Here is a 26760-nt window from a genome sequence, read left to right on the forward strand (position 1 = left end):
CCACTGTGTTAAAAATAAACTCATGACCTGTCAAGAGCTGTGAAGGAAAGTGTGATTATGTCTCACCATCTGTCTGCAGTGACTTTATCACTGAACCCCAAAAAGAGTTTTCCTTGTGTTTTTTTTTCTATTCCAGCATGGGAGACTTGTTTCCACTCAGGAATGTTTCTGAAGAGATCTCAGCCAGTCAGGTATTGCACCACTGTGCTGAATCGTTCCTAAATGTTTCCCGCAAAAAACGTCCCATGAGTCATTGCTTGTGACCTAGATTTAAAAGGTAAGGAGATGTGGACAAAATGCTGAAGAATCTGGATTTCCAAATCATTGAGGCAACACAGATGTAATAAAACAAAGATAGTTCGGCAAAACTTTATTCGGTGAAAACAGGATTGCCTTGTTGGCAACTTACATGTAAACATTTGGTTTTGACGATGTGATAAAAGTCTATTCATACTAAAAACCCAAACAGTTATGATACAGAGCAGCAGCAGTGGTGAGACTATATAAAAAAAATCCACTCACATTTTGTGCTCTTCATTCCAACTGAGTACATCATCTAAACTTAATTAACACACATGTGGTTCACATTTGGTTATGGAAGGACATAAAGAGTCATGCCAACCATAAACCATAGATAACATGACAATGTTTAATATCTGCTTGGGCACTATCTCAAACTTGAACACACTGGAAGCTCATGGTGATAGGCAACTACCCTAAAATGAATATAAATATGCATATTTTACAATCAGCCCATTAAGAATTCAACCTGCTAAACGTTTACCTCATTGTGTTCTCCGGCTCTGCAGCTGTGGTACAGACTTTTGCATGTGGCGTTGGGAAACTCCCTATTCACTAATATTGGTTAAATAGCTGGGTCCTTTAAAAAAGGGACATGCATTTGTGGGCCAACAATATCAGATAACTGTTTAATTTCATCTCTGTGTCCTGTACAGAGATAAGTCTGGGATTTTTCTTGGCTTGAGCACAAAGAGTAATTGTTGGTTTCAGTAGCGAGCAATCTAGCGAGTAGGTTTTATTCAAGCAATAAATGGTAAGCTGCACTAATGCATATATTTGCTGTGCCTTTTTGGAATGTGGTTGGGCCCTTGAATTGCAGACAGAAATTTGACACAGCTCGGGTTGCTTTATGTTTGACTGTGACATTGCCTGTGACAACGCATGTTTCCGTCTGATAATTTCTGTAAGGGGTTTTAGGATCAAGACCTAGAACAAGTAACCCAATAAGAAAGTCTTTCAGAGGTGATACAACTTTTGGGTTCAGATAGGATGGACTCCACTGGAATACTCCTCTCATCCATCTGTACTCAAGCTGTACTACAGCACTTAGTATGGGGTTATAGGATCTTTTTTTCCAGCAAAAGATTTAATATAAGTCACCATTTTCAATAAAGGGGTTTCAGCAGTTTTGGAATGAAGCTGCCTGGACTATATTCATTGTCTTTTAATAAAACCATTTTCATATCTAAAATAAATCCGGTTTTATTGCACGTTTTTACAAACTATTTAGCAAAATCCTCCTGCAACACTTTGGAATGGCTCCTCTAATCATACAACTGACATACAGTACAAATAATAAAGAATTATAAACATAGCATTCAATAGTTGAGGTCAAGAAAGACTGTCCTTCGTATCTGCACTGGATGATTGAAGGCCAATATCGACAAAACTAAAACCCTATTTTCATGAAAAAAGTGGTGCAAAGTGTAGTCCACATGCAAGTTACGAGGCACAAAGAGTATGTTGACACTATACGCTGGTATACTGTTCAGAATCATCTATAGGAAGGAACTCAAATGATAGAAGCAGAGTTGATAAAGGTGACTTGAATTGATAAGATTGCACTTCATTTGCATTTGATAATGACCTGAAAGGTTTTATGAACACAGACTTGATCTCATTAACCTCAATTTATCATCCGATACAATTGAATTCACCATTAACAGTGAGGTTGGCATTGGTACATTTATTGTTGGGTCAAACTGGCAATAATAAGCCATACCCAGTGACTCTCCTCATCCACCCATTCAGCAAAGAAGTCCATACATCCTGTTCTCCAACTGCTTCCTCCTGGTCCTCGTAGGGGAGCCCAGGCCAGATGGGCTATATAATCCCTCCACTGTATTCTTGCTCTGCCTCTTTGTCTCCTCACCATTGGACATGGCCAGAACACCTCAAAAGGGAGGCATCCTGAAGACAGCCTAATCAGAATCCTGAACCACTCCGAGTGACTCCTTTCAACATGAAGAAGCAGCCAATCTACTCTGAGCTCCTTGTGGTACTCTGACCAGACACCTTACAAGGGAAACTCATTTTGAATGCTTGTATCCACAGTTCTTCAAGTCATCATCCAAAACTCATGACCAAAGTTGAGGGTTTGAATGTAGATGGACTGGTGAGTCACACTCAGAATGAGATTTATTGCCAACGCAAGTTTCAAGAGCTTTGCTTGTTCCAGCTCAGTTCCCTCTTCCCCCCCTATTGAGTGGCCAATTGAGAAGCAAGCTACCTCAATTGGATTTAGATTAGGGAGACCAGAGGGCATGTCTTGCAAGTGCTGCCCCCACCAGAACAATCGGGTCAAGTGCAGGGCAAGTCAGGTGAATTGCCAAACGGATGGATCATGTGATGGCAGGGAACTTGCGTGCTGACTACAAGCCATGCAAACTAGATCTAAGTAGAAGCAATTTGGATGGTACTCTTGTATGGATACTGAGGGGTCATTGGAGTTTGATGGATTTGTAGAACACTTATGACCATGTCCCCCAGTCAGAAAAATGCTGAAAAGCTAATTTACTATAATCACTTTTGTTTTTGTTTTAATTTATTAGCAATTTATCAATTCAATAACATTCACCAACTTTGCTTTTATCTTTTTGTGATGTGCACCATATTGAGCTGCTTAACTTAGCAGTTATTGCCTCATATTAACATCATATTTTTTAAGGGAACTGTCCAGCAAATGTGTTTACTGGTTGAAAAATGTATAATCAAAGTAAAACATAACTTATATCAAAGGGGTTTGGGTTTATTCGATTCTGTAGGGGGTTCATGTGTGAACCTGTTCCAATATTGACCTGTCTGAGCAGGCGGAACAACTGTAAATCCTTGATACCAAACTCAATTGCACAATGTCGGCCATTGGCTCCTTTTACTATGGTACAGTTAACAACCAGTTGCCAAAATATCAGAAGATGTGTGCCCTTGACCAACGTTTCATTGCAAAGGTGCAGAGCTTTCACCATCCAACGGTTTTTAACAAAAATAGGGCCTTAGATGTTGGTCTAACTCTGCATGAGTGCATTGCTTCCAATGTCTACTGCATGATAACGTCAGGTTCGATGTTAAAGAGCAAGTCATCATTGTCCCTCCTGACCTCCAGTAGAAGGGCTGTCTCCTCCTGCAGTGCCCCCTGTAGGTCAGCTGTGGCCATCAGAGGTTTGCCATTCAGTTTCACAATAATGTCACCAGCTTTGATACCACCTCTGGGGACAAAGAGAGACTGTTATAGGTAAAGCATTCATTTTACTTTAGAAATGAGCAAAACACTGTATGCTGCATTTGTTTGAGGAAATAATTAATGAAGTCAACCTACTTTTGTGCAGGTGAGTGAGGAACAACCTCATGGACATAAATCCCACTGGTGACATTAGGGAAGTCTGGGTTCTGCTGTTTCAGCTCTTCAATTAACCTGAAACCAACAAATATACAGTTTCTCAAAAAAAGTCCATTATCTTACCAAAGTCCCCAGTATTTGTGAGATTTAACTAAATTATTTCAGGAACCAAAGGTGTGTAAATACTGCATATATTTATTTAACCTTTATCTAACCAAAAAGTCCTTGCCACAAAATCCCCATGCCACAAAATCTGAATTTGGGAAAAATAAAATATATAATACATTCATATAAAAGATTTTATTTCAGCAATGTAAAGCGGTGAAAATATTCTAAATATAGCTTACACTTTCAGGTGACTAAAATACATTTTGCTGCTGCTGGCTGCCCCTGTCGACAGCAGTAAATTAGCCTACATGTTGGTACTCCTGCCTGCTTCTCCAAACTGGGGGCGTGCTGACTGCCATCTACAGTACTGTAGCTAATACACTGACTATGGATACGTACCTTATACAACCCTACTTCAAAATATCTGAACTATCCCTTTAAGCTAAGATATGGACTGTAAATGGACTGTTCTTATATAGCGCTTTTCTAGTCTCAACGACTACTCAGAGCGCTTTAACATTTTACAGGAACCATTCACCATTCAGACACATTCATACACTGTGGCCGAGGCTGCCGTACAAGGTGCCACCTGCTCATCAGATACTCATTTACACACATTTACACTCCGATGCGCAGCATGGGGGGCAACTTGGGGTTCAGTGTCTTGCCCAAGGACACTTCGACATGGGATTAGGGTTGGTGGTCAAGGATCGAACCACCAACCTTCCAATTGGCAGGCAACCCCTCTACCACTGAGCCACAGCCCCCCCAACAAGATAGGCCTTGTTTTAAAAATAAAAACCCAATTCCCTCTTCAGGCCCCTGAATATTGAGCTTAAATGAAAAAGAATCATTTAGAACAAATCCTAAAAATATATAAGAAGAAACAACAGTTTTGCCATGGCCTGTTAAAGTAGTTGGGTGGCCAATAGCTTCTTTTTATAATGCGTAAATAACTCACCAGCATAAAAGGTGCATTTTCATCAGACAAATTAGAAAGGGAGGGGCTAATTTTTAGGGTATTTCTAATAAGTATATTGTGAATAAAAGAGTACCCAAAAGAGATCCTTGTGGGACACCTTTGCTACTTTCAAGAGCTTTGGATTTGAATGTTGCTGTGCTGTATCCTGCTCTGAGTTGTACACATGTGGTTGCAAGTATGTAACATGTTTTAAAAAAGGCCGACAATTAAGTATTTGAACAAAGTTGAAAATGGGATATTATTTAATTCAATAACCACATATGATACTATCATTCTATTCGTATCTATTTTCTCTATTTGCCATATTTTCCATCAACATAATCATTATCAGTTCAGACTTACACTGGTGTGATGGTCAGCATCCTAATTCCAATGAAACGCTTCTTTATTGACCTCACATCTGAAAGAGACTCAGACAGTTAGTTTATGTATATTCAGCAAGAAACTCAGATGTTTAATCCTAGCCCTATCCCTACCAGACTCACCTTTGCTGTGCTTGTCAAATGAATCATTAAGGAAGCGAGTGATCCTGTCGGAGGGAATGGCAAATGAGATTCCTGCTGTAACCTTTAGGGTGTTGATGCCAATCACCTCACCATCCTAAAATACAGAGAACAGAAGTATTGTGAGGCTATACAACAGAAGAAAAAAAAGTTTCTTAGTTTGCTGTCATCAAGAATAAGAGTTCCTGTTCGTGAAGTTAAACAAGAGACCCAAGCACAGAAAGGTATTTTACAACAACAACAGGCTTTGAGGCAGGAAACCAAAAGCTTACCAAATTGACAAGAGGTCCTCCTGAATTCCCATACTGTGAAGGAAAACACAAAAAACAGTAGCTCACTGTGGCGTAGCAAACTGCACAAACACCTTACAATGTGACATTTTTACAACCTACTACACTGCTTAATAATACTTTTGACGCAGAGCACGTTTTCTGCCTTGATATAGTCTCACATTGATAATAGCGTCTGTCTGGATGTAGTCCATGTCGGAGTCCCTGAGGCCCAGCTCCTTGCCGTCTCTCTGAGCGGTGCTGACGATGCCAGTGGTGACGGTGTTCTGGAGGGCGAAAGGGCTGCCGATTGCAACAACAAACTCCCCGGGTCTCAGGTCTGCACTGTGGCCCAGAAACAATATAGGCAGTTTTGTCTGGGAAGAGGCAAGAAGAGACAAAGGGTAAGACATCACTGTAGGACGATATAGGATATTTGGGAGAACCCTTTATAACCCTTGTGTTGCTTTCCCGTCAACCTTGAAAAAAACACTTATTTTTTCGACGTTTTTGACGCCTTTTTTTCACAGTTTGTTTTTGCTTTTTCCAACGTTTTTAATTGTAAAATTTTTCTTCTACACATGTTCAGCGCTTATTTCTACGTCCCATATTTTCTGATATAAAACAAAAATTGAAAACGGGTCAATTTGACCCGAAGTCAACACAAGGGCAAGAAAGCACATTCATTAACACTCATATTTACACCTACAAACAAGTTTGAGTGTCCAATTCACCCAACATGCTTTGAAATGTTAAAGTTTTTTTAGGAAATGTATTATTATTATACTATAATCATTACTGCTATTGTTACTGCTATTAATATTATTGTATTATATCCACTGCTATAATTCAATTCAGTTTATTTAAGAAGGGGACAGTGCAAATTCATAAAACCTATGATTATACATGGGTTAAAAATGCCAAAATGACCCAAAAGGCTATTTTTCATCTGTAGTCCTCTGGGCTCAATGATAAAAAAAAGAAAGAAAGAAAACTCAAGCAGAGCAGAACTTAGCACAAAATTAGACAGCACAGAAGTAAAAGGATTACCAACAAAACAAAGCACAAAACAGAACAGGTTACAACATAGAACAACAGAGTGTACAAAGATTAGACAAGACACAGCTGTTGAGAGCAATAAAAGCAGTAGTGTATGTTGACCTTGTCTACCAAATTTGATGACCCTACACTGTACCTGGGCAAAATGGATTGGTTAGTTGAGTGGTGTGAAAAAAACACTCTCATTATTAACACTGTGAAGACAGAGGAAATCGTCTTTGGAAAACCCCCAAATTGTCAACTGCCCCCAGTGAAGATTCACAATTCTGTAATCCGTCAAGTCCCATTCTACAAATATCTGGGTGTCATGATAGACGGAAATCTCTCATCCACCTCTCATATAGAATTCATCTGCAAAAAAAATACCAAAATCATTTTTTCGTTTTACACATCAGTAATTCAAGTATCATGCTCTATTGTAGCACTGTGTGGCTGGGTAGCCTATCAGTTAAAAATAAAACAAAGCTATGTGATCAAATTAATGTTTGTTCAAAGATTATAGGACTGATGACTCCTTTTGCACAGAGAATATCAGCTTCTGCCTTCAAACAGACGCTTTAGTTCATTCTTTCATTGCATCAGACTTAAAAACTCTTTCATACATCAATCTATCCTATTGTCAAACCAGCTACATTAAATCCAGTGCAATATTTATTCAGGGTTACAAGTCTCCAAGTCCTTGTCTGTGTGTATGTTCATGTCATTTTCTGTTGTTATACATACTTGGGTGTTTATGTCATTTGTGGTAATGTTTTATGTATTTTTTTTTGGTGTTATTCATCTTATGTTTGTCTGTATGTATGTCTATGTCCACTTTTTTTATATGAGCTACCCAGGGATGCAAAAAGAATTTCAGCCCTGGCTGACAATAAATTTCGGTGTCTGTAAATGTAGAGTGTGGTCTAGATCTGCTCCATATGAAAGGTGTCCTGAAATAACTTCTGTTATGATTTAACACTATAAATAAAATTGAATTGAGCACATGGAGGAAGCCCTTCTGGTTGCATCTTGTCTATATACAGTTTACTATAAAGAAATACTACTTAAGCATAATATACATAAGTAAGATGGAACCAAGGAAAGACAAGCCTTAAAAGGTCCAATAGAAATCAGTCATAAATTTTTTTTCCAGTCAAAAATAATGTTTTTAAAGCAACATTAGGTAACTTTTCCCGCTTTGGCCCCCCTACAGGTTGGAAGTGGAATTGTCCATTACCATACATTATGAAAGTTTGCCAGATCGGGTAGTGGATCTGTAGTTCAAATGAACTGGACAATGTAATGTAATGGACAATTCCGCTTCCAACCTGTAGGGGGACCAGTGAGAAAAGTTACCTAGTGTTGCTTTAAAATGACATGAATCTATTGTTAATATTTTTGAAAGATAATATTTTTGGTTGTGTAGCAGGCTGCTATGTGTTAGGTTTCTGGCTGAATTAACAACATTCCGAACTAATTGACCGTTCGCAAAACCCCGCCCTAGAAAGGTCCTCGTCCAATCCTAGCTCAGCAACTGTAACTAAGGAGAAGGACCCCCGTCAAACATTGCGATTTCAGCAAGATGGTGAAACGATGCGCCTATGGCACCTGCAAGTCTGACACCAGGTACCCCAAAAGTTTAGAGGTAGGGGTCGTTTTTTTCGCCTTTCCAAAGTCCAAGACCGAAGCGGAAAGATGCCGACAATGGATTAAGCAGTGTTGGAGACCTCACTCTAAGCTAAATGCCTCGAAGATTAATAAGCATAGCTAGCTACATATGTCTGCTCCAAGGTAAGTAAAGCTAGCGAGCTAACTCATGGCAGTTCGTGTAAATGTGACGTTATTTGAATCTTTTGATACGTGTTCACGGAGACAACACGAAAATGTGAAGTAATGTAGCCTATTTCAATGGGAAGCGTATTTTGTGGCCACAGCACGAGAATGGTAGGGAGTAATATTAAAAGCCGAAAATCCGCGGCGCGTCTCCCGGTGTTTAAGGCGCCCTTTCCCGGTAAGTTTCTTCCTAAACCCAACCTCCGCCATCCCGTTATTGTGGCGCGTCCCCAGCGGGCCGCCTCGCGGGCGCCTCCCGGGTTATGGAGCGACCTTTTCGGCCGCCTCCCGGCGTCCTTTCCCCGAGAAAATAACGTGACGTTTACACGTAAAAAACGAGAATAACGTCTCCGTGAACATGTATCAATAGATGAAGAATAACGTGGACATTTACACGAACTGCCGTGAGACCGGGTTGCAATTATCAATAAGTAGTTTAAGTAGCTAAGTACATATAACAGTTACAATCTGTAAAACTGGACTTAAGTTAACAGTTGTGGTTCTATATAGCATTGTTATCAAAAGTAGTAAAGTTAGAACATTAAATACTTTATTATTCCATAGGAAATTCAGGCAGCCTGATAGCGGTTAGCCTGTCAAGCACATGTTGCTATCGACACAGATAATTTAGCGAGAGGTTGAGGTCTTTGAACATATCCCTCCCCTGCATATTGCAGCCCTTTCTGTCGTGCCCTGGAGGATATGTCTGCTGCATTACTCCAAAACCAATCACTTATACCATTAGGTATGGAGCTCAACCCAGCCATGGCTATGTGTCTGGTTCTCAATTGTTTGACGGGCGTAGTAACAATAACTAGGGGGCGTGGCTTTTGCGAACGGTCAATTCAAGCACAAGCATTATGACACCAAAAAACAGACAATATTAGGAGACCGTTTGGGCTTTAGCAGAAAGGGGGGGAGGGACCGAGAAGTTGTCGATTTTCAAATTCTTAGTCCTGAATCTTCACAATCCTACCTAGAGCACCTTTAATAGGCTGATATTTATACTAAAATAGTCTATACTGTATATCATGATTTATTGGGAGAAACCAGGCAACTCCATATAAAATCCGACATTCAGCACCCCCATATAGCATGAATGGAATGATCCTTTGTTTTAGAAACAATGTTTCTGGCTCGCTAGATTAAACTGTTGAATAGTCAACTATTCAGGGTCACACCTACAAGATATGAATATAAATATATCCAAGACACATGCAATGATCATGTCATACAACTGCTGAATTAGGGTATTGGTATCTTTTTTGGACCAATTCAGGCACTGAATACAACATTCAATTTAATTGGGAATTTAAAGGCCCCATATTGTAAACATTGAGGTTTCTATATGTTTTTGGATTATAAAACAGACTGAGGGGCTGTATAAATAGTGTGAAAGTATCGAAACGCTGAATCCACAGAGAAATGCACCCAGCCTGTATTCAGAAACTGTGCCTTTAAACGAGCCGTCAGGACTTCCGTACGGTTGTGATGTCACATATACATATACATATATATATATATATATATATATATATATATATATATATATATATATATATGTATGTAGAGAGTGCCTCTACAGTGCTGTTATGGTCATTCCCCGGCTGCAATGATGATGTAGAGACTCCGAGAACGCAGATGTTGACTTGGAAACGCTGACCAATCATCAAAGCATACTGGGCTTTTACTGGAGCGGAGCTTAAAGAGACAGGCGCTAAAACGGAGCGTTTCAGACAGAGGGTGAAAACAGGTATATTCAGACAGACAGTATGAGAAAAATAAAGTATTTTTTGAACATTAAAACGTGTTCTACATAGTAGAAACCCAAAATACAATATGAAACTGAAAATGAACATAATATGGGACCTTTAAACCTTAAAACTAGCCAGGTACATCCCGCTGTAAATAAACCAAAGCCGTGGACTGTAAAGCCGAGGTTGCACAGCAAGATAAAATACAGTCATAAAAGATTATTGAGGTAATAACTTTTAATGCTCAGCTCTGTATGCTTTTAATATTTGTGCTGTTGTTGGACTGTTTCCAGAGGAGCACTTCTCTACAACAATATTATGAATGGTAAAATGTGAATGCTAACCTAAAGGCATAGAGCAAAAGTACAAAAAAGCTTTCCATTATACTGCACTGCATTCTTCATAGTCCAATCCTCTTTCACAGCTGTGTAACCGCTGCTCCTCGGCTCATTAATCTACCATACACCCAAAATGACCTCGGCCCAGAGGCCTGTACATTTACATTTTGCACACTCAGGGAAATAAAACCAAATGCATGTTACGAATATAACAGTTCCAAGAATCCAGTGTGCAAGTATGGTAAAAAGAGGGTATCAAACCTTCGCACAACCAACAATCAACAATTCCAACATGTGTGGAACGTGATGAACACAAATTAGATAACAGCCTGATAATGATGAAAAATGCTGTAAAACAAACAAAGTAAAATCAATAAAAGTACATTTGAAAACTCTATGGCCTAAAATATCACTAGGCAGCCATATTCTGTACAATATATACAAAAAATACAAAGAAAAAGAGAGGGCATATGATGAAAAGATGGGTTGAGGAAGTGAAGGAAAGGGGAGGAAAATAATGGAGCTGAGTAGAAACACATTCCCAGCAGACAGATGGTGTGACGGAGGGAGAGAAGGAATGAGCAGAAAGGATTTCTTTAAGGTGGAGTGCTCTGGATTGTGTTTCTCTTTCTCTTACTCCTCCCCTGTTTCTAATGCAGAGATGTCAACCGAAGTTCAACTGATGTTGGCTTTTGAAAGAAGATATTTTTGCACTGAAATGACCCACCCATCTGTGGCTTCATCTCGACAATCACATTTTGTATGGTCAAGTACTGTTCAAACTCACAGCAATATCTTTAATTTCTAGTGAAAATCCTCAAGTTTCCAAAGATACCAAATAAGCCCCTCCAGACAAATTTTGGGGAAATATTCATGAAAATGATGCATATAGAATATTTCCATTTTGTGGAATGTGTCAGCCATAAAACATGTCTTCAGTCTAAACATAGTTTCATTGAACTATTGGAATAAGATATTAAAAGAATATATGTGACACCACTTTTTTCAAAATGTAAAGCTGCATTAGTCATTTTTTGGGGCTCTACGTGGAAGAAAGATATTAAACTTGCTGACAGATACACAACTGCCTTATATTGATAGGATATACACATCTGCTTTCATTTTGAGTCATGGAAAGTTGCAATAGCATCCCCAAAGCAGAAAGTCTTCCTTGGTCACGGTTTGTTTTTAAACCATCCCTGTCTTCTGAAAATTAGGTTTTCGTGCTATGTATTTGCAACAGTTTTTTTTTTTTTTTAATGAACATATCTTCATAATTACTAAATATTCATACGGAATGTATCTGCAAAACAACAATCTTTTTCTAAACCAAATCATTATCTTTGCTTAACCTCGACCTGTGAGGTTGTGGCCTTAACCTAACCAAACATGGGACACAGTCCTGCCTTTCGGTGTGGTCAGTTTGAATTTCTTGTCTTGTTTGAGGAAATTCAAACTGGCCAAAGTGTGTAAGCTTGGTTCAATGCCAGACACAGCAACAACTTGCTCAACTTTGTCTAAAAAATCTTCTAGACTTGTTTCTTTGGGGGATGAATGGTTACACCTTGCATGGCGTGCAGGACATGCGCTTATTTGTTGGATAAGGCTTGTCTTTCCTCGGATAATGGCGGATGGATGGCAACACACATCAATTTGACATCCTTTGCAGGTTAGACATGGTCCCAGTTTCTCAGGAGGACCACGCAGCTAAGGAACGTTGCCATCCCTAACTCCAACATACGTGGTTCAGCACAGTCGGCATCCCAGGCATTCCATACTCGCAAAACCTTGAATGATATCGCGAGTAGGACAAGGAGCACCACTCAATCTCTGGACAAATGTCCCAGGTCATGACTGCACCTCTGGCTTCCTGAAAGGGAGGCTTTACTTTTACAATGTTTAACCAAAACCTTATTTTTTCCCAAAGTTTTCGTATCGCCTATACTAACCATTTATACATACAGGGCACACAGCTTGGTATCTGGTGTTAAAGGACAAATCCGTCGCAACCAGTCAAACGACGAACGATACAATAATAATAATAAACAGATATATTTCATGCATTTCCATGTAATTACATTTCACAAACGTAATTCCTATCGACCCATTGGGAAACCACGGACCATGGGAGATTTCAAGTGACAGTTCAGATCACGTTGCACGGCGTTCGTTGTTCGACTGGTCGTGACCGTTTTCCCAAGATGGCGCCTAACTGTATACGTGAACGGTACTGTCTTTTTAATAAACTGTCAGTACCCTTCCAAAGTTCTCAATGCTTCGGTTTACATGTAGAGACCCTCATTATGCTACCGTGGAAGTGTGGTGCTACTTTGAGCCTTGTTAGTGGTATAGAAATAGCAATTTCTTTTTACTTTTCCCGTGCCCCCGACGACTAGCTTTATAAGCTAATTAGCAATTTGCGATAAAATTGGTCACATGAAAACATATTGCAGAGAACGGTGAACTTAGTACACATGTTATTAACCCCTAGGTTCATTTTGCGCCAGATTTGTCCTTTAAAAGGAGAATTCCGGTCGATTTCGACCCATAGCTCTGTTGTTTGTAAATCAGGAGTACTGTCAGTAGCGAGAAAAACGAAAACAAACGGTGCCGCCTACACCGAGTTATCCTCCTGCTAGATTTTGCACCCAACAGTCTTAAACGAGGCTTAAACAGGGCAAGTTTTAAACGTGTTTTTAGCCTCTAAACATGTTCGAAATGCTATTACTAGTGCTTAGCCATGTGCAGTTATTCCTTACGAGGGAACACAGCGAATTTGACGGCAGTAGATGTGACAGAAAGGCATAAAAGTTGTGTTAATCCTTACCTCTGTTTATGTACTGCTTTCCGGTCAAGTCCCCACCAATCGAGTGCCGATCTCATACAATCCAATATTCCAAAACGTATTTTTTCCACAAAAAAACGATTTGCCGAGGTCCTGTCCATAGTAATGAGCATGTATCAACAGGCTGGAACCTGACACCGCAGTGAAGCAGAGCTGACCTGCAGTTCAAGAGTTCAGCAGCTCATTTGCATAGGTAACCTAGCAACGGCGGAGCCTGCCTGTCGGCAGAAGCAGGGAGGAGCTCACAGAGCTGACAGACAGAGCTTGGAGTTAGATCAGGACTAATATCAGAAAATGCTTCGAGTTTGTGCCTTTCCAAAATTACGGCAACCAAATGAAGAGATGTTTGAGCTTGAGCTTTCACCGTCTACAACCTCCGCAGCCGGGAGATTTTACCGTTATGGCTGGTTGCACTTCAGCTCCCTTGATAACATTAGCTACATGAGAGAGATTTGTAGCAAACATTGACTTCACCGAAAAGAGTGTCAAGTCCCGGTATCTGAAGGAAAATGCCATTCCTAAAGCGAAAAGACCAGCTGCAGACAAATTGGAGGTAACGTCTTTATGATTAATACTTTCCAAGGCTATTGTAGCTTTGGTTATTTCACTAAAGAAGTGAGGCATTTATTTATAATAAATAATAATACATTTCATTTATAGAGGGCTTTTCATCATACTCAAAGAGTAAAAACCAGCACATATATCACATTAAAAACAGATAAGCAATAAAACCAACACATACAACAAGCATATTTAGAAGCAATTAAAAACAATAAAAACAGTAACTATCAGGTGAGAAATGTAAGATTATTGTATGTGGAAAGCTAATCTGAAGAGGTGTGTTTTGATTAGTGTTTTGAATGTGTATTTACAACTAAAAGCAAATGTACCTAAGCTAGACAGAGTCACGAAAGCCTGTTGTACTCACTCATTAGACAGCTGGCCATCAGGTCTGTCCGGTTAGATCATCCTTATAGATCAGATGGGGAAACCTCTCTGTATGGGCGAAACAATGTCCGTTGACCCGTCCAGACCAGGCTGTATCCTTACAGCACAGGCTTTCTTCCTCGGTGGTCATTGCGATACAGTATCCACACGAGCACCACCATGTACCCGCATCAAGTGCAACCAGCCATAACGGTAAAATCTCCCGGCTGCGGAGGTTGTAGACGGTGAAAGCACAATCTCAAACATCTCTTCATTTGGTTGCCGTAATTTGGAAAGGCACAAACTCGAAGCATTTTCTCATATTAGTCCTGATCTAACTCCAAGCTCCGTCTGTCAGCTCTGTGAGCTCCTCCCTGCTTCTGCCACAGGCAGGCTCAGCCGTTGCTAGGTTACCTATGCAAATGAGCTGCTGAACTCTTGAACTGCAGGTCAGCTCTGCTTCACTGCACTCGGTGTCAGGTTCCAGCCTGTTGATACATGCTCATTACTATGGACAGGACCTCGGCAAATCGTTTTTTTGTGGAAAAAATACATTTTGGATTATTGGATTGTATGAGATCGGCACTCGATTGTTGAGGACTTGACCGGAAAGCAGTACATAAACAGCGGTAAGGATTAACACAACTTTTATGCCTTTCTGTCACATCTACTGCCGTCAAATTCGCTGTGTTCCCTCGTAAGGAATAACTGCACATGGCTAAGCACTAGTAATGGCATTTCGAACATGTTTAGAGGCTAAAAACACGTTTAAAACTTGCCCTTGTTTAACACTGTTGGGTGCAAAATCTAGCAGGAGGATAACTCGGTGTAGGCGGCACCGTTTGTTTTCGTTTTTCTCGCTAATGACAGTACTCCTGATTTACAAACAACAGAGCTATGGGTTGAAATCGACCGGAATTCTCCTTTAAAAAGCTAAATGAAGATTTAATTCTCAACAATATTATTGAAAAGTCCAGCCCAGTAAAATCAGCAAACTAATGCGACTTCAGTTGGGAGTTGACGTAAGAGCAGCAAACTAAGAAAACCCCCCTATAATCCCTGAGGTGGTATGAGCTGTGGATGTGCTGTACACTCAAGCTGGAAGTATTCAGTATCCCCCCAGGGGAGGTTTGGATTCTGACTGTGGTCCGTTACCCCACCCTAAAGTATTAACACCACTGTGAACCTGGATACACGACACACTGTAAACACACACACAAGGCCAGAACAGCATCATTAATCTGTTTTTTGAGTTTTACTGCAATGAGTGCTAGTGGAGGCCAGGAGGCCGGTGCATGCTACACTGTGGAGTCATCATTGTAAACAGACACGGTTTTGTTTACTATTTCGAGTTTATCTGCGAGGATTAAAGGGGACATATCATTAAATAAAAAAGTAACTTTACAGGCTTGTGCACATACATTTTAGGGATCTTGTGTGCCTACCAACCTCCAAACTGTGGAATAAGACAACTCAGTCAGTTTTTGTTGGCTGCCTTGTTCAGAAAAAATGGGATTCAACAAGCCCTTTATATTTGGCTCCCCTTCTTATGTCACACGTAGCCTCATTAGAATATAGCACCCCCCCCCAAATCTGAGTATCTCCACCCAAGGCTTGAGAACTACACTCAATGATGTTTTAAGCCCCCAAAGTCTACTTCCAGGCAGTGCTGCAACTGTTGACTTCAAGGCACCTAACCCTAACCTTAACCTTAACCCTAACCCTAACCATAACCATAACCATTGCCTTATTGACTTCAAGGCAGCGCTGCGACCGTTGACTTTAAGGCACCTAACCCTAACCTTAACCTAACCATAACCATTGCCTAATCCTAGTGCCTTCCAGGCAGTGCTGCCTGGAAGGAGACATTCGGGGCTTAAAACACAGATAAACGAGAACTACATTTGCAAAGGTGAGCCATCGTTTTACTCAGAGCACTTTGGGTTTTGTTTTCAGGAAGTTAAAGGTTAAAGTAACCTGATGCGCCAGATGGTTTGTTACACAGAACCATCTGAGAAGCAGTCATTGGAAACCATTTGGAAAAGGGCTGGCACTTAAAAAAACAAACACCTGGCAGGCGATTGAAGGAACCGTCTGTAATGTCCACCATTGTTGTTTTGAACGAACAGGCGCGGCCATCAGACACCGCTAAACCACGCCAGTAGCTGCCAGAAGCTCCTCGCGATTGGTTCAGCAAGCTGGCACGCATTACTTCAAAGCCTGGCAAGATGGATTGTCCCTCAATTCTCTCTCGCGTTACATCGCCAGAATCCTGCTGACGTGCAAGGTAAGGCTTAAAGAGACAGGCGCTAAAACAGTGCGTTTCAGACAGAGGGTGAATACATGTATATTCAGACAAACAGTATAAGAAAAAGAATTAACATTAAAGCATGTAAACATATTGTAGTGGAAATCCAAAATACAAGTATGAACCTGAAAATGACCTTGATATGTGTCCTTTAAAAGACATGTTGAATGTTTTTCTTTTTTTTAATGAGTTTTGAACCTGTATTGTATATAATAATTTGATAATCCTCTTCTCCTCTATTATTGAAGCCTGTTAATGTAATGTTACCACCACCACCACGTGCTCCAAACCTCTGCAGAGATATATATCATCACCTTGTATTTTTGGTGTGCGTATAGGTCCTTGTAACCATACTTGAAGAACATGTGATACTAACTGGTCAACACACTCATTACAAATGTCAGCAAATATTTGGTAGCGGTATTGTACAACAGACTCAGACCAAAAGAGAAGAGCTATGTAGTTAACCTCTTCCACTGACATATCTGTGACTTGGCAAATTTATGTTTGCTCAAAACGATAAAAGTTAATTCAAATTGTGTGTTCCAAGTAAAAAACAAATGATGGCTGAATTCTGGGGAAATAGTGCAAAACATCAAGAACATTTCCATAAAGTATAAAACCAATACATAGCCAAGAATGTGCCACTTTTTTATTTTTTACATATCTGGGTGTTCTTGGATTAGACACATGAGTGTTTCCAGTACAAATTTTAAAACAAACCCTTATTGAATTTAATACTGGGGTCTCTTTGAGTGGAGTTTGCAATGGATTCCTATTGGCAAATCAAAAAAAACAAAAGAATCTATAGGTGTGAAGCCATAAAACCACCCCATCACCCTACCATGGCTGATGGTCAGAACATGGGCCATTTAACAGCTAAACCAGACTTTAAGAGGTAAATGAGTGAGCGAGTAGGATTACTGGGATTAAAATGCATATGTGCATATGTGAAATGCCAATGCATGAATTGTGTGTCAACTATCATAATCATCTGACTGACTTTAATGTACCATGTTTGAATTGTGTGTCAACTATCATAATCATCTGACTGACTTTAATGTACCATGTTCACTGATGCAAGTGACTTTAGACTGTAGTGAGAAAGGATGACACCTGGACATTAGGGCTGCAGGATATGAGAAAAAATATCTAATTATTACTTTGACTGATATTGCAATTGGGATATGATTCGCCCCCGACATTGGAGGAAATTATAATTTTTGTATCATTATTCTCATTTAAAAAAAAGTTTAAAGGTCCCATGGCATGAAAATTTCACTTTATGAGATTTTTTAACATTAATATGAGTTCCCCCAGCCTGTCTATGGTCCCCCAGTGGCTAGAAATGGTGATAGGTGTAAACCGAGCCCTGGGTATCCTGCTCTGCCTTTGAGAAAATGAAAGCCCAGATGAGCCGTTTTGGAATCTGCTTGTTATGAGGTCATAAGGAGGAAGGTTACCTCCCCTTTCTCTGCTTTGCCCGCCCAGAGAATTTGGCCCGCCCATGAGAGAGAGACATCATGGCTTTCAAACGAGAAAAGTGGCAGTTGGTCAAGGCCACACCCCCACCCTCCACCTTGCCCCTCCCACTCTCCTCCTCAATAGCTTCAGACACAGAAATGGCACATCCTAAGGAAAGCTCATTGTGGGACTGGCTCTAGTGGCTGTAATTCTGCACCAAAGCTGAATTTCGGGAAAGAGACTTCAGATACAGTATTAGGGGACCACTAAGGTCTATATAAAAGCATCCAAAGAGCACCATGTCATGGGACCTTTAAATGATTATAGTGTCATATTAGCGAGGATCTGTAGGATAGGATTTGTAGGTCGGGACGTCTCTGCAGCACTATAATACTTCATTCAGAATGGTTTGACACATCGCTGGCCTTTAACAAATATTCAACAAGTACTATTTTGGTGAGTGGTTGCGTGTTTTTTTCTTACGTGACCACAATGGTCCGTCTCAAACTGGCAGCAAAACGATGACATCCCGTTCTTATGTATTGCTTGTTAAGAAAATCCCATAAAATCCCACAAAGCTGTGCACTCACCTGTGAGTTGATTTTGATGGTAGCAATGTCTGACTTTTTGTCGATGTCTTTGATGTTGGCTTCGTATACGTCACCATTATGCATCTGGACCTTAAGGAAAGAATGGAAGAATGAGATTTCAAGAAATGTAACATCTGAAATTAAACTTAATTTAGAGCACAGGGTATGGTTTGATCCATTTCTGTGGAGTTAGCCTAGTATCAGTACTCAATGCAGAAAAATCTTCACATTTTAGAAACTGGAAACGATAAATAAAAAGAATAAATCAACTAAGTGTTTAATCGGCCAAACCTTTTCAGCTGGACGTGTAAATAAATAATAAATAAATAAATATATATATATATATATATATATATATATATATATATATATATATATATATATATATATATATATTTATATTGTTATCTATTGTTGTATATAATTAAACACCGTATTTTATAAACTACATGTGTTTTGTGTGCAAAAGTCTTAAAGTGTAAAGTAACTAGTAACTAAAGCTGTCAGATGAATGTAGTGGAGTAAAATGTACAATATTTCTCTCTGAAATGTAGCAGAGTAGAAGTAGAAAGTGGCATGAAAAGAAAAGACTCAAGTAAAGAACCTCACCATTTATAATTAAGTACAGTACTTGAGTATATGTACTTAGTTACATTCCACCACTGAAAATACACCAAACCAACACGTCTGTGAGCATTTAAAGTGAAGCATAAGTGATGAAAACAGTATTTCAGTACCTTGAGGTGCTGTTGACCGGACACCGGTGTGGTGCTGGAGACTACATGGGCATTGGTTACAATTAGTCCGTTATCTGACATCACAAAGCCAGACCCACTCGACAGAGGGATGTTCCGACTGAAGAGAGGATGCCTGGGGGTGAGAAAACAAACATTAGGAAATGGAGCTGGACTGGCTTACAGAGAGAAGATGTGATTGCTCAACATTTCATTGGTCCCGTTATTCAAGTTTAAGGCTTGTGTGCCATAAATCTCAAGCTATGTCCCAATTCAAGGGCTGCAGCCTTCGGAGGCCACAGCATTCGAAGCCCACGAAGGCCGAGCCGAGCGGTCGCCAAAATGAAATAGCCTGGTCTGCAGAGCATTTCCTGTTTGCGTCGAAGCGCCGCTCCTGTCGCCTAGCAACCTTGACAGCTGCGGCTGATAAGTGAAAAGTTCAGACCGAAATGGAGCCAGAAGTTGTTCTTTTTATTTTACCATCTAGGCAAGTGTCTCAAAGAGAGAGGAACACAAATAATAATCCCTCATGTAGCACATCTCTTGTCTCCGAGCCGGCCAGATATCCAGCTACCCCCCCGCAGAGCCAGCTGGCGTCAGGCCAGTTTGTGGAGCTTCTATACTTGGAGCAAATTTTTAATTCGCCATCAATTTTAATTAATTTTTTGCCTAAAACATTCTCAGAAGTCAATTTAATAATGAAATAGCAAAGGAAAATTGTAAAAAGAAGAAATATTGGTTGTTGGCCGTTTGTGTTTGCCTGTGCTTCTGCTTGAAGACCGAAATGAGTGTTGGGAATCCTGGGGCTGCGAAGGATACAACTATTGGATCCTCTGAATTCTGTAAAAGGAGGCCGCATTTGTGGACCACATTTGAAGGAGCCTTCGAAATTAAATGAAATGGGACGGACTTTGTCAGACCAAAACCGGCAGCTGAACGTGTCACGTGGGTCTGGCTGCTCCCGGATTTTCCAACTGAGCATAATGGCGGCTCGTTCGGAATACTATCTCATATTTTACGAAGATAGTTCACCGAAACGTGTTCCTGAAAACATTTTAAGCGAGAAATAGGCCATGCAGTTGCTGAATCTGTCTTCATTTCAGATTGACAAAGGTCAGTTTAAAAGATTTTCGTCAGATTTTGAGAGGCGTTAGTCACGCTCATCCCGCTCGTCATTTCCGGGTTAGTGCTCCACCAATCAGATTGGCCACCGAGTCCGACTGCCCGCCTTCCGATTCAACATGTCAAATTGGACCAAATGAAGGCCGACTGCTTTTCCGACTGACGACGGCACGGAAGACACCGAACAGACTCGAGTCACTGACCTCGCCAGACTGTCCGACTGACGATAATCCGGTTGGCGTGTCAGGGCCTTAACATGTAAGCAAAATTGTTTTTTAATGGATTCTAAAAGTTGACCTTTTAAAGTCACATGTTCTGAACTGACATAACATAACCTCTACAAAACACAGTCAAAACAGTCAGTACCTGAGGAAGAGTTCGATGTGGACCACAGCTGGAGCGATTTTCTCCACCACGTCGGCTATGAAGTTGAACTTGTAACGAGGACTGGCAGCATGTGAAGGACCTATACTGGCAAAAAGAATTATGTATTTTAATAACCAGTCAACACTTTGATTAAGCAGCAATTAAATGAAATTGTAACTGACATAAACCAGAAGAAAGCATGTTACAGTAATCTAACTGGGAAGTTAATGAGTCAATGGAGGACTTTCCAGTGTCATGAATTGAAAGGATGGATCTGACTGAGGCAGGCATTTTGTGATGTAACTTGAAACATAAACTTGAGTCAAAATGGAATACTTAATTCTTGCACGTCGGCATTACATGGCTAGAAGAGAATGGTGAACAGTTTTGACGATACAAGTAGGAAGATTAGCAAAGATTAATATCTCAGTTCTGTTGAGACTCAACTGCAGGAAGATATATATCCAATAGCTCAGGCTGTGAGAATGTTGCTTGGAGACACTTGGCTCTGGGTTCAACTCCCGCCAGGGATAGTGGAGTTTGGTGTTGTTGTAAGGGAAAAGTTCCAACAAAATCATCTTTATGGGTGTTGATGGCGCAGTGGATATGACACAGACCTTTGGTGTGGGAGACCTGTGTTCGAATCCCACTGCAATACATTAACCAATGTGTCCCTGAGCAAGACACTTCACCCTGAGGTGTGCGACCTCGGACATATATAGCAATTGTAAGTCGCTTTGGATAAAAGCGTCAGCTAAATGACATGTAATGTAATATATTTAATATAAAAAAAGCAGCTGAGGGTCAAGGATAGACCCCACAAATCAATAGGTGGACAGTAGAATAGTTACCAGTTGTGAAGTTGGAGGTACCAAATAAACCATATAAGAACCAAACCACAACACTTAAAGTAAAAGTAACAGTACTAACACCAAGCACCTGCCAGTTTGTGCGTCTATTAGAATGTCATCGTGGCACAATCAAGTCTTGAATTTGGCAGCATCCAGACTGAAATTTTTCAAAAGGAACTTTTTGATTGTAAGTGTTCTAAGTAAAGCTACCAAGATTTATCGATTTATCGATTAGTTGTCAACTATTAAATTAATCGCCAACTACTATGGTAAAAAGTCTCTAATTCCAGCTTGTTAAATGTGAATATTTTCTAGTTTCTTCACTCCTCTGTGTAGAGCTGGGCAATACCGTATAGCGATATTATATCAATATCATGATACGAGACTAGATATTGTGATATGAGACTATATATCGTTGTCTTAGATTTTGGATATCGTAATATGGCATAATATGGCAGTGTTTTCTTTTCCTGGTTTTGAAGGCTGCATTACAGTAAAGTTATTTCATTTTCTGAACTTACCAGACTGTTGTAACTGTTCTATTATTTGACTTTACCCACTTAGTCATTATATCCTATTACTGACAATTATTTATCCCAAATCTCATTGTGTAAATATTTTGTGAAAGCACCAATAGTCAACCCTAGAATATTGTTGCAGTATCAATAGAGGTATTTGGTCAAAAATATTGTGATATTTGATTTTCTCCATATCGCCCAGCCCTACCTTTGTGTCAGTAAACCGAATATCTTTTTAAGTTGTGGACAAAACAAGACAATTGAGAACATCGTCTTGGGCTTTGGGAAACACTGATTGACACTTTTAACCATTTTCTGACATTTTATAGACCAAACAACTAATCGATTATTCGAGAGAGAGAAAAAAAATTGACAGATTAATTGACAATGACAATGATTGACAGTTGCAGCTCTAGTTCTAAGGAGGTGCTTAGAAAGCACTTTTTGTTGACAACGTGAGCAGATTTGGACCAGAGTAATAACCTCTGTTTACAAAGTGTGTTGGCAGTATCCACACAACCGAATACAGTTTAGTTTTGTCACTTTAGGGCCTCCATACTTAGAGCCTCTGATGGTGGCACCAAAATCCTTTTTTTTCTGATTTAACTCCTGAAATATGCAGTGAACAGTCAAAAGTAAAGACAGTAAATCTGCGTCAGAACATTGCAAACCAGTTCCCCTCTGTTCCATTACCCAAACATTAACAAACCCACCTGATGGAACAAAGCTGGCAGCACTGATGGAAAACTAAGTTTAATTTGCCAGGATCATGTCGTGACCCCCTTTTACTGTATACCAGTGAAAATGAGTTCCACGTGCTCTCTACAGCTGCACTGTACGCTGCTGAGCCAAGGCTGTGGTTTGGGATTTTAGACTGAAACTAGATTCTCAAATGACAGGCAGAATCCAACCAATGGCCAAAGCCAGTGGGTTTAAGTCTTAACATTACTGGTCTTTACAAATTCACATTTCTTTTAATCAGCGGTGGAATGTAGCCAAGAAATCATTCCTACCACAGACAATACAACTTTTAACACTTAATCACTGACTCATATACATCACAATTGCACTAACTGCAATTTGCACAATAGGTTTACTTACATTTTTATTAATAGTTGTATATTTTTATGCCTAACTTGTATAATTTCAAATATTTGTTCTTGTATTTTATCCTATTTATTATTTCATGTACATTCTGTATGTGTGCTGTGTGTCTGATATTTTGCTGCTGTAGCACTGTAATTTCCCATTTTTGGGATCAATAAACATCTATTTCACTACATTGACTCAAGTACTGTACTAAGTACATATTTGACGTACTTGAGATATTTCTTCTCATTTTTCAGATTCATATTCTACTCCGCTACATTTTAGAGAGAAATATTGTACTTTGTACTCCACGACATTAATCTGACAGCTTTAGTTACTAGTTACTTTACACATTAAGAGTTTTGCACACAAAACACATTTAGTTTATAAAATACAATGTTTTATTACAAATTAAACTAGCCAACAATATACAGTACATGCCTAGAAGTCCAGCTGAAATGACCAGACCATTAGACACACAACTCTATTGTAGTCCAGCCTTTACTTCAGAGACAAACATGGTCACTTTGGAACACACTTTGGAACCTTGAGCCAATTGCAGGTAAAGATGGCACCGCTGTGTGTGTCTCGCCGCTTACCTGTGCTGGAATTGTCATTGATTTGCCTGCTTTTACTAATTGTAACTGGAAATGTGTCACCGCTGCTGGTATATGACCGCCTGACTCTTTTAAGTATCCGCAATTCCGTGGAAAAAGTGCCGATCTACGGCTCAGATGGACAGTCAACCACACCGCCGCTTTTCCTGGCATCCATTCCGGCCTATCTACGGCGTCAGCCCAGCCTTCGGCTCATTATTACTTATGGGCTTTCAGTTTCACTAAGTGAAATAAAACAAACTGGTATCTCCAATCATTTCCACATCAGGTTTGAGATCAGTGTACCACCACCTGCTAGTAAGCCTGTCTCCTCAGCTTCTAGGAGCTGCTGCATCACCTCCTCTTCAGCTGGAGAGTTTGCTTTGGCATTCGGGGACTCACAGTTCTGTGTTATGAATGGTGTGGTATCTCCCTCTTATCCAGATAACATTCTCTCTGTGTTCTACCTGTGAGAAGTTTCTCTTTTATTTTATTGACAAAGTTGCATCTGTCAGGCAATACGCCAGTGTTAGTTTTAATGTGTTTGTACCTGCTGCTCCTATGCATTCTGCTGTGTTTGAGGAATTTCAGCCAGTTTCTCTGACATTGCTTTCTGAGAGTGTGCAACACATGAAACCTACCCACTGTCCGTTAGACATTTTTCCCACCAGGATAGTGAAGGAGGTTTTTAATGACACCATTGGGCCGAGTCTACTCACTTTTTTTAATTCTTGTCTTAGTTTAGGTTCTGTCCCGGCTGCCTTTAAACATGCTGTGGTCAGGCCCCTACTTAAGAAGCCTAATCTTGACCCTACAGTGTTGTCCAATTTTTGACCAGTCTCCCATCTACCTTTTCTGTCAAAGGTTTTGGAAAAAGTTGTTTTTATACAGTTTTTTATACAAGCCTTTTTGCAACTGAACTCTGTGTTTGAAAAAATTCAATCTGGTTTTAGATCACGTCACAGCACTGAGTCTGCACTGCTTAGAGTGCACAATGATATTGCCCTGTCTGTAGATGCCGGGAATCCTACTGTTTTAGTGCTATTGGACTTCACAGCAGCGTTTGATACGGTAGACCATGCAGTCCTCGCTCGCCTTGATCAGTACGTAGGCATCTGAGGCTCGGCACTTCAATGGTTTAGCTCCTATTTGGCAAATAGGAGCTTTTCTGTTATGATTGGTGACTGTTCCTCGTCAACCACTCCTCTCTCTTGTGGGGTACCCCAGGGTTCAATTCTTGGCCCAATCCTGTTTTCTTTATATATATATTGCCGTTAGGGGCTATAATAGGAAAGCACAACTTATCTTTTCACTGTTATGCAGATGATTTGCAAATTTATTTGCCTATCAAACCGAATGACCGCTTAGTTGTATCAAGTTGTATGTTAGAATGAGCTTTTTCCAGCTCCGTCTACTAGCTAAAGTTAAGCCATTCCTTAAGCGATCCATGCTTTTATTAGTTCAAGGTTGGATTACTGTAATGCTCTCTATGTTGGTTTGAATCAAACCTCCATCTCACGTCTTCAACTTGTGCAAAATGCTGCTGCTCGCTTTTTAACAAATACATCTAGACGTGCACACATCCCTCCCGTTCTTTACACCCTACATTGGCTCCCTGTGCGTTTTAGAATAGATTTTAAGATTTTAGTTTTAGTTTTTAAGGCCCTTAATGGCCTAGCCCCGGAATACCTATCCAAGATTTTAACCCTGCGTGAGCACAGCCGGTCTTTGCGGTCTTCTAACCAACTGGTTTTAGAAGTGCCGAGGTCAAAGTACAAACGATGGGGTGATCAGGCTTTTGCGGTTGCTGCCCCGAGAATCTGGAAAACATTACCCCCTGATATTTGCACAATTACAGATGTAGCTCTTTTTAGGTCTAAACTCAAAACCTACCTGTTTAGAATGGCTTTTAATATGCAGTAGTGGTGTGACAATTTCCTCTTCCTGTTTCTGTGTAACCTTTAATGATTTTACTGTTTTCTACGTTTCATTCTTCTTATTGCAAGATATGTTGTCTATTCTTAGTTCCAGGTGTGAAGCACTTTGGAAACCTGCTGGTTGTTTTAAAGCACTATACAAATACATTTTGATTGATTGATTGATAATGCTCGCCTAGCTGCTAGCATGGCACGCCCTCATACTCTGCTTCTGACTGGCTAGTAGTCCTTACCTAGGTACTGCCAGGGCACACCCTCAAACTCTGCTTCTGACTGGCTAGTAGTCCTTACTTAGGTACTGTCAGGGCATGCCCTCATACTCGGCTTCTGACTGGCTAGTAGTCCTTAGCTAGGTACTGCTCATGTGCGACTCCCAACAAAGATGGAACAGAAGTGAGATGTCTCACTCTGTAGCTAAAACAGAGAGCTCAACACATGTCAAACCATGTAAACCTATTCTGATATAACCTCTAAATACAATTATGAACCTGAAAATGAGCATAATATGATCACATTAAAGTCTAAACATTTTTGTATAGTCAGAAGTCAGATTAAACTCAGGATTCTGACTTTTTTCTCTGAACTCAATATATTTTTTCACCTATGGCCCTAATCCTCTTGCAGTAGAATCTTTTTTTTATTAGAGCACTAAATTGTCATGGATCACCATGGCAGGAGTGACAAAAGTCAAAAGGTTTTTCCATTAATAAGGTAATGCACACTTCCATAACCAGAGGTGTCAAGTAACAAAGTACAAATACTTCGTTACCTTACTTAAGTACAAATTTTGGGTATCTATACTTTACTGGAGTAATTATTTTACAGCAGACTTTTTACTTCTACTCCTTACATTTTCACGCAATTATCTGTACTTTCTACTTCTTACATTTTAAAAATAGCCTCTTTCCTCCTATTTCAGTTCAGCTTGTTTTCATTCCCACTTGTCATCGT

At 40.0% G+C, this 26760-nt stretch overlaps 1 protein-coding gene across 1 annotated transcript in view; it reads right to left on the bottom strand.

The window, feature by feature from the left end:
* Positions 1–341: 341 nt before the first annotated feature.
* htra3b (HtrA serine peptidase 3b) overlaps positions 342–26760 on the bottom strand; it is a 33707-nt gene continuing 7288 nt past the window's right edge. The window contains exons 2-10 of the mRNA XM_028606195.1: positions 20819–20918; positions 19334–19466; positions 18597–18686; positions 5682–5876; positions 5503–5535; positions 5213–5327; positions 5070–5127; positions 3617–3712; positions 342–3506 (exon numbers count right to left, since the gene is read on the bottom strand). Coding sequence (XP_028461996.1) covers positions 3338–3506; positions 3617–3712; positions 5070–5127; positions 5213–5327; positions 5503–5535; positions 5682–5876; positions 18597–18686; positions 19334–19466; positions 20819–20918 — 989 coding nt within the window. The 3' untranslated portion in view covers positions 342–3337. The remainder of the gene's footprint in view (positions 3507–3616; positions 3713–5069; positions 5128–5212; positions 5328–5502; positions 5536–5681; positions 5877–18596; positions 18687–19333; positions 19467–20818; positions 20919–26760) is intronic.

This window comes from Perca flavescens, chromosome 19 (genome assembly GCF_004354835.1).
Source record: "Perca flavescens isolate YP-PL-M2 chromosome 19, PFLA_1.0, whole genome shotgun sequence".
In the NCBI taxonomy this organism is placed as follows: domain Eukaryota; kingdom Metazoa; phylum Chordata; class Actinopteri; order Perciformes; family Percidae; genus Perca; species Perca flavescens.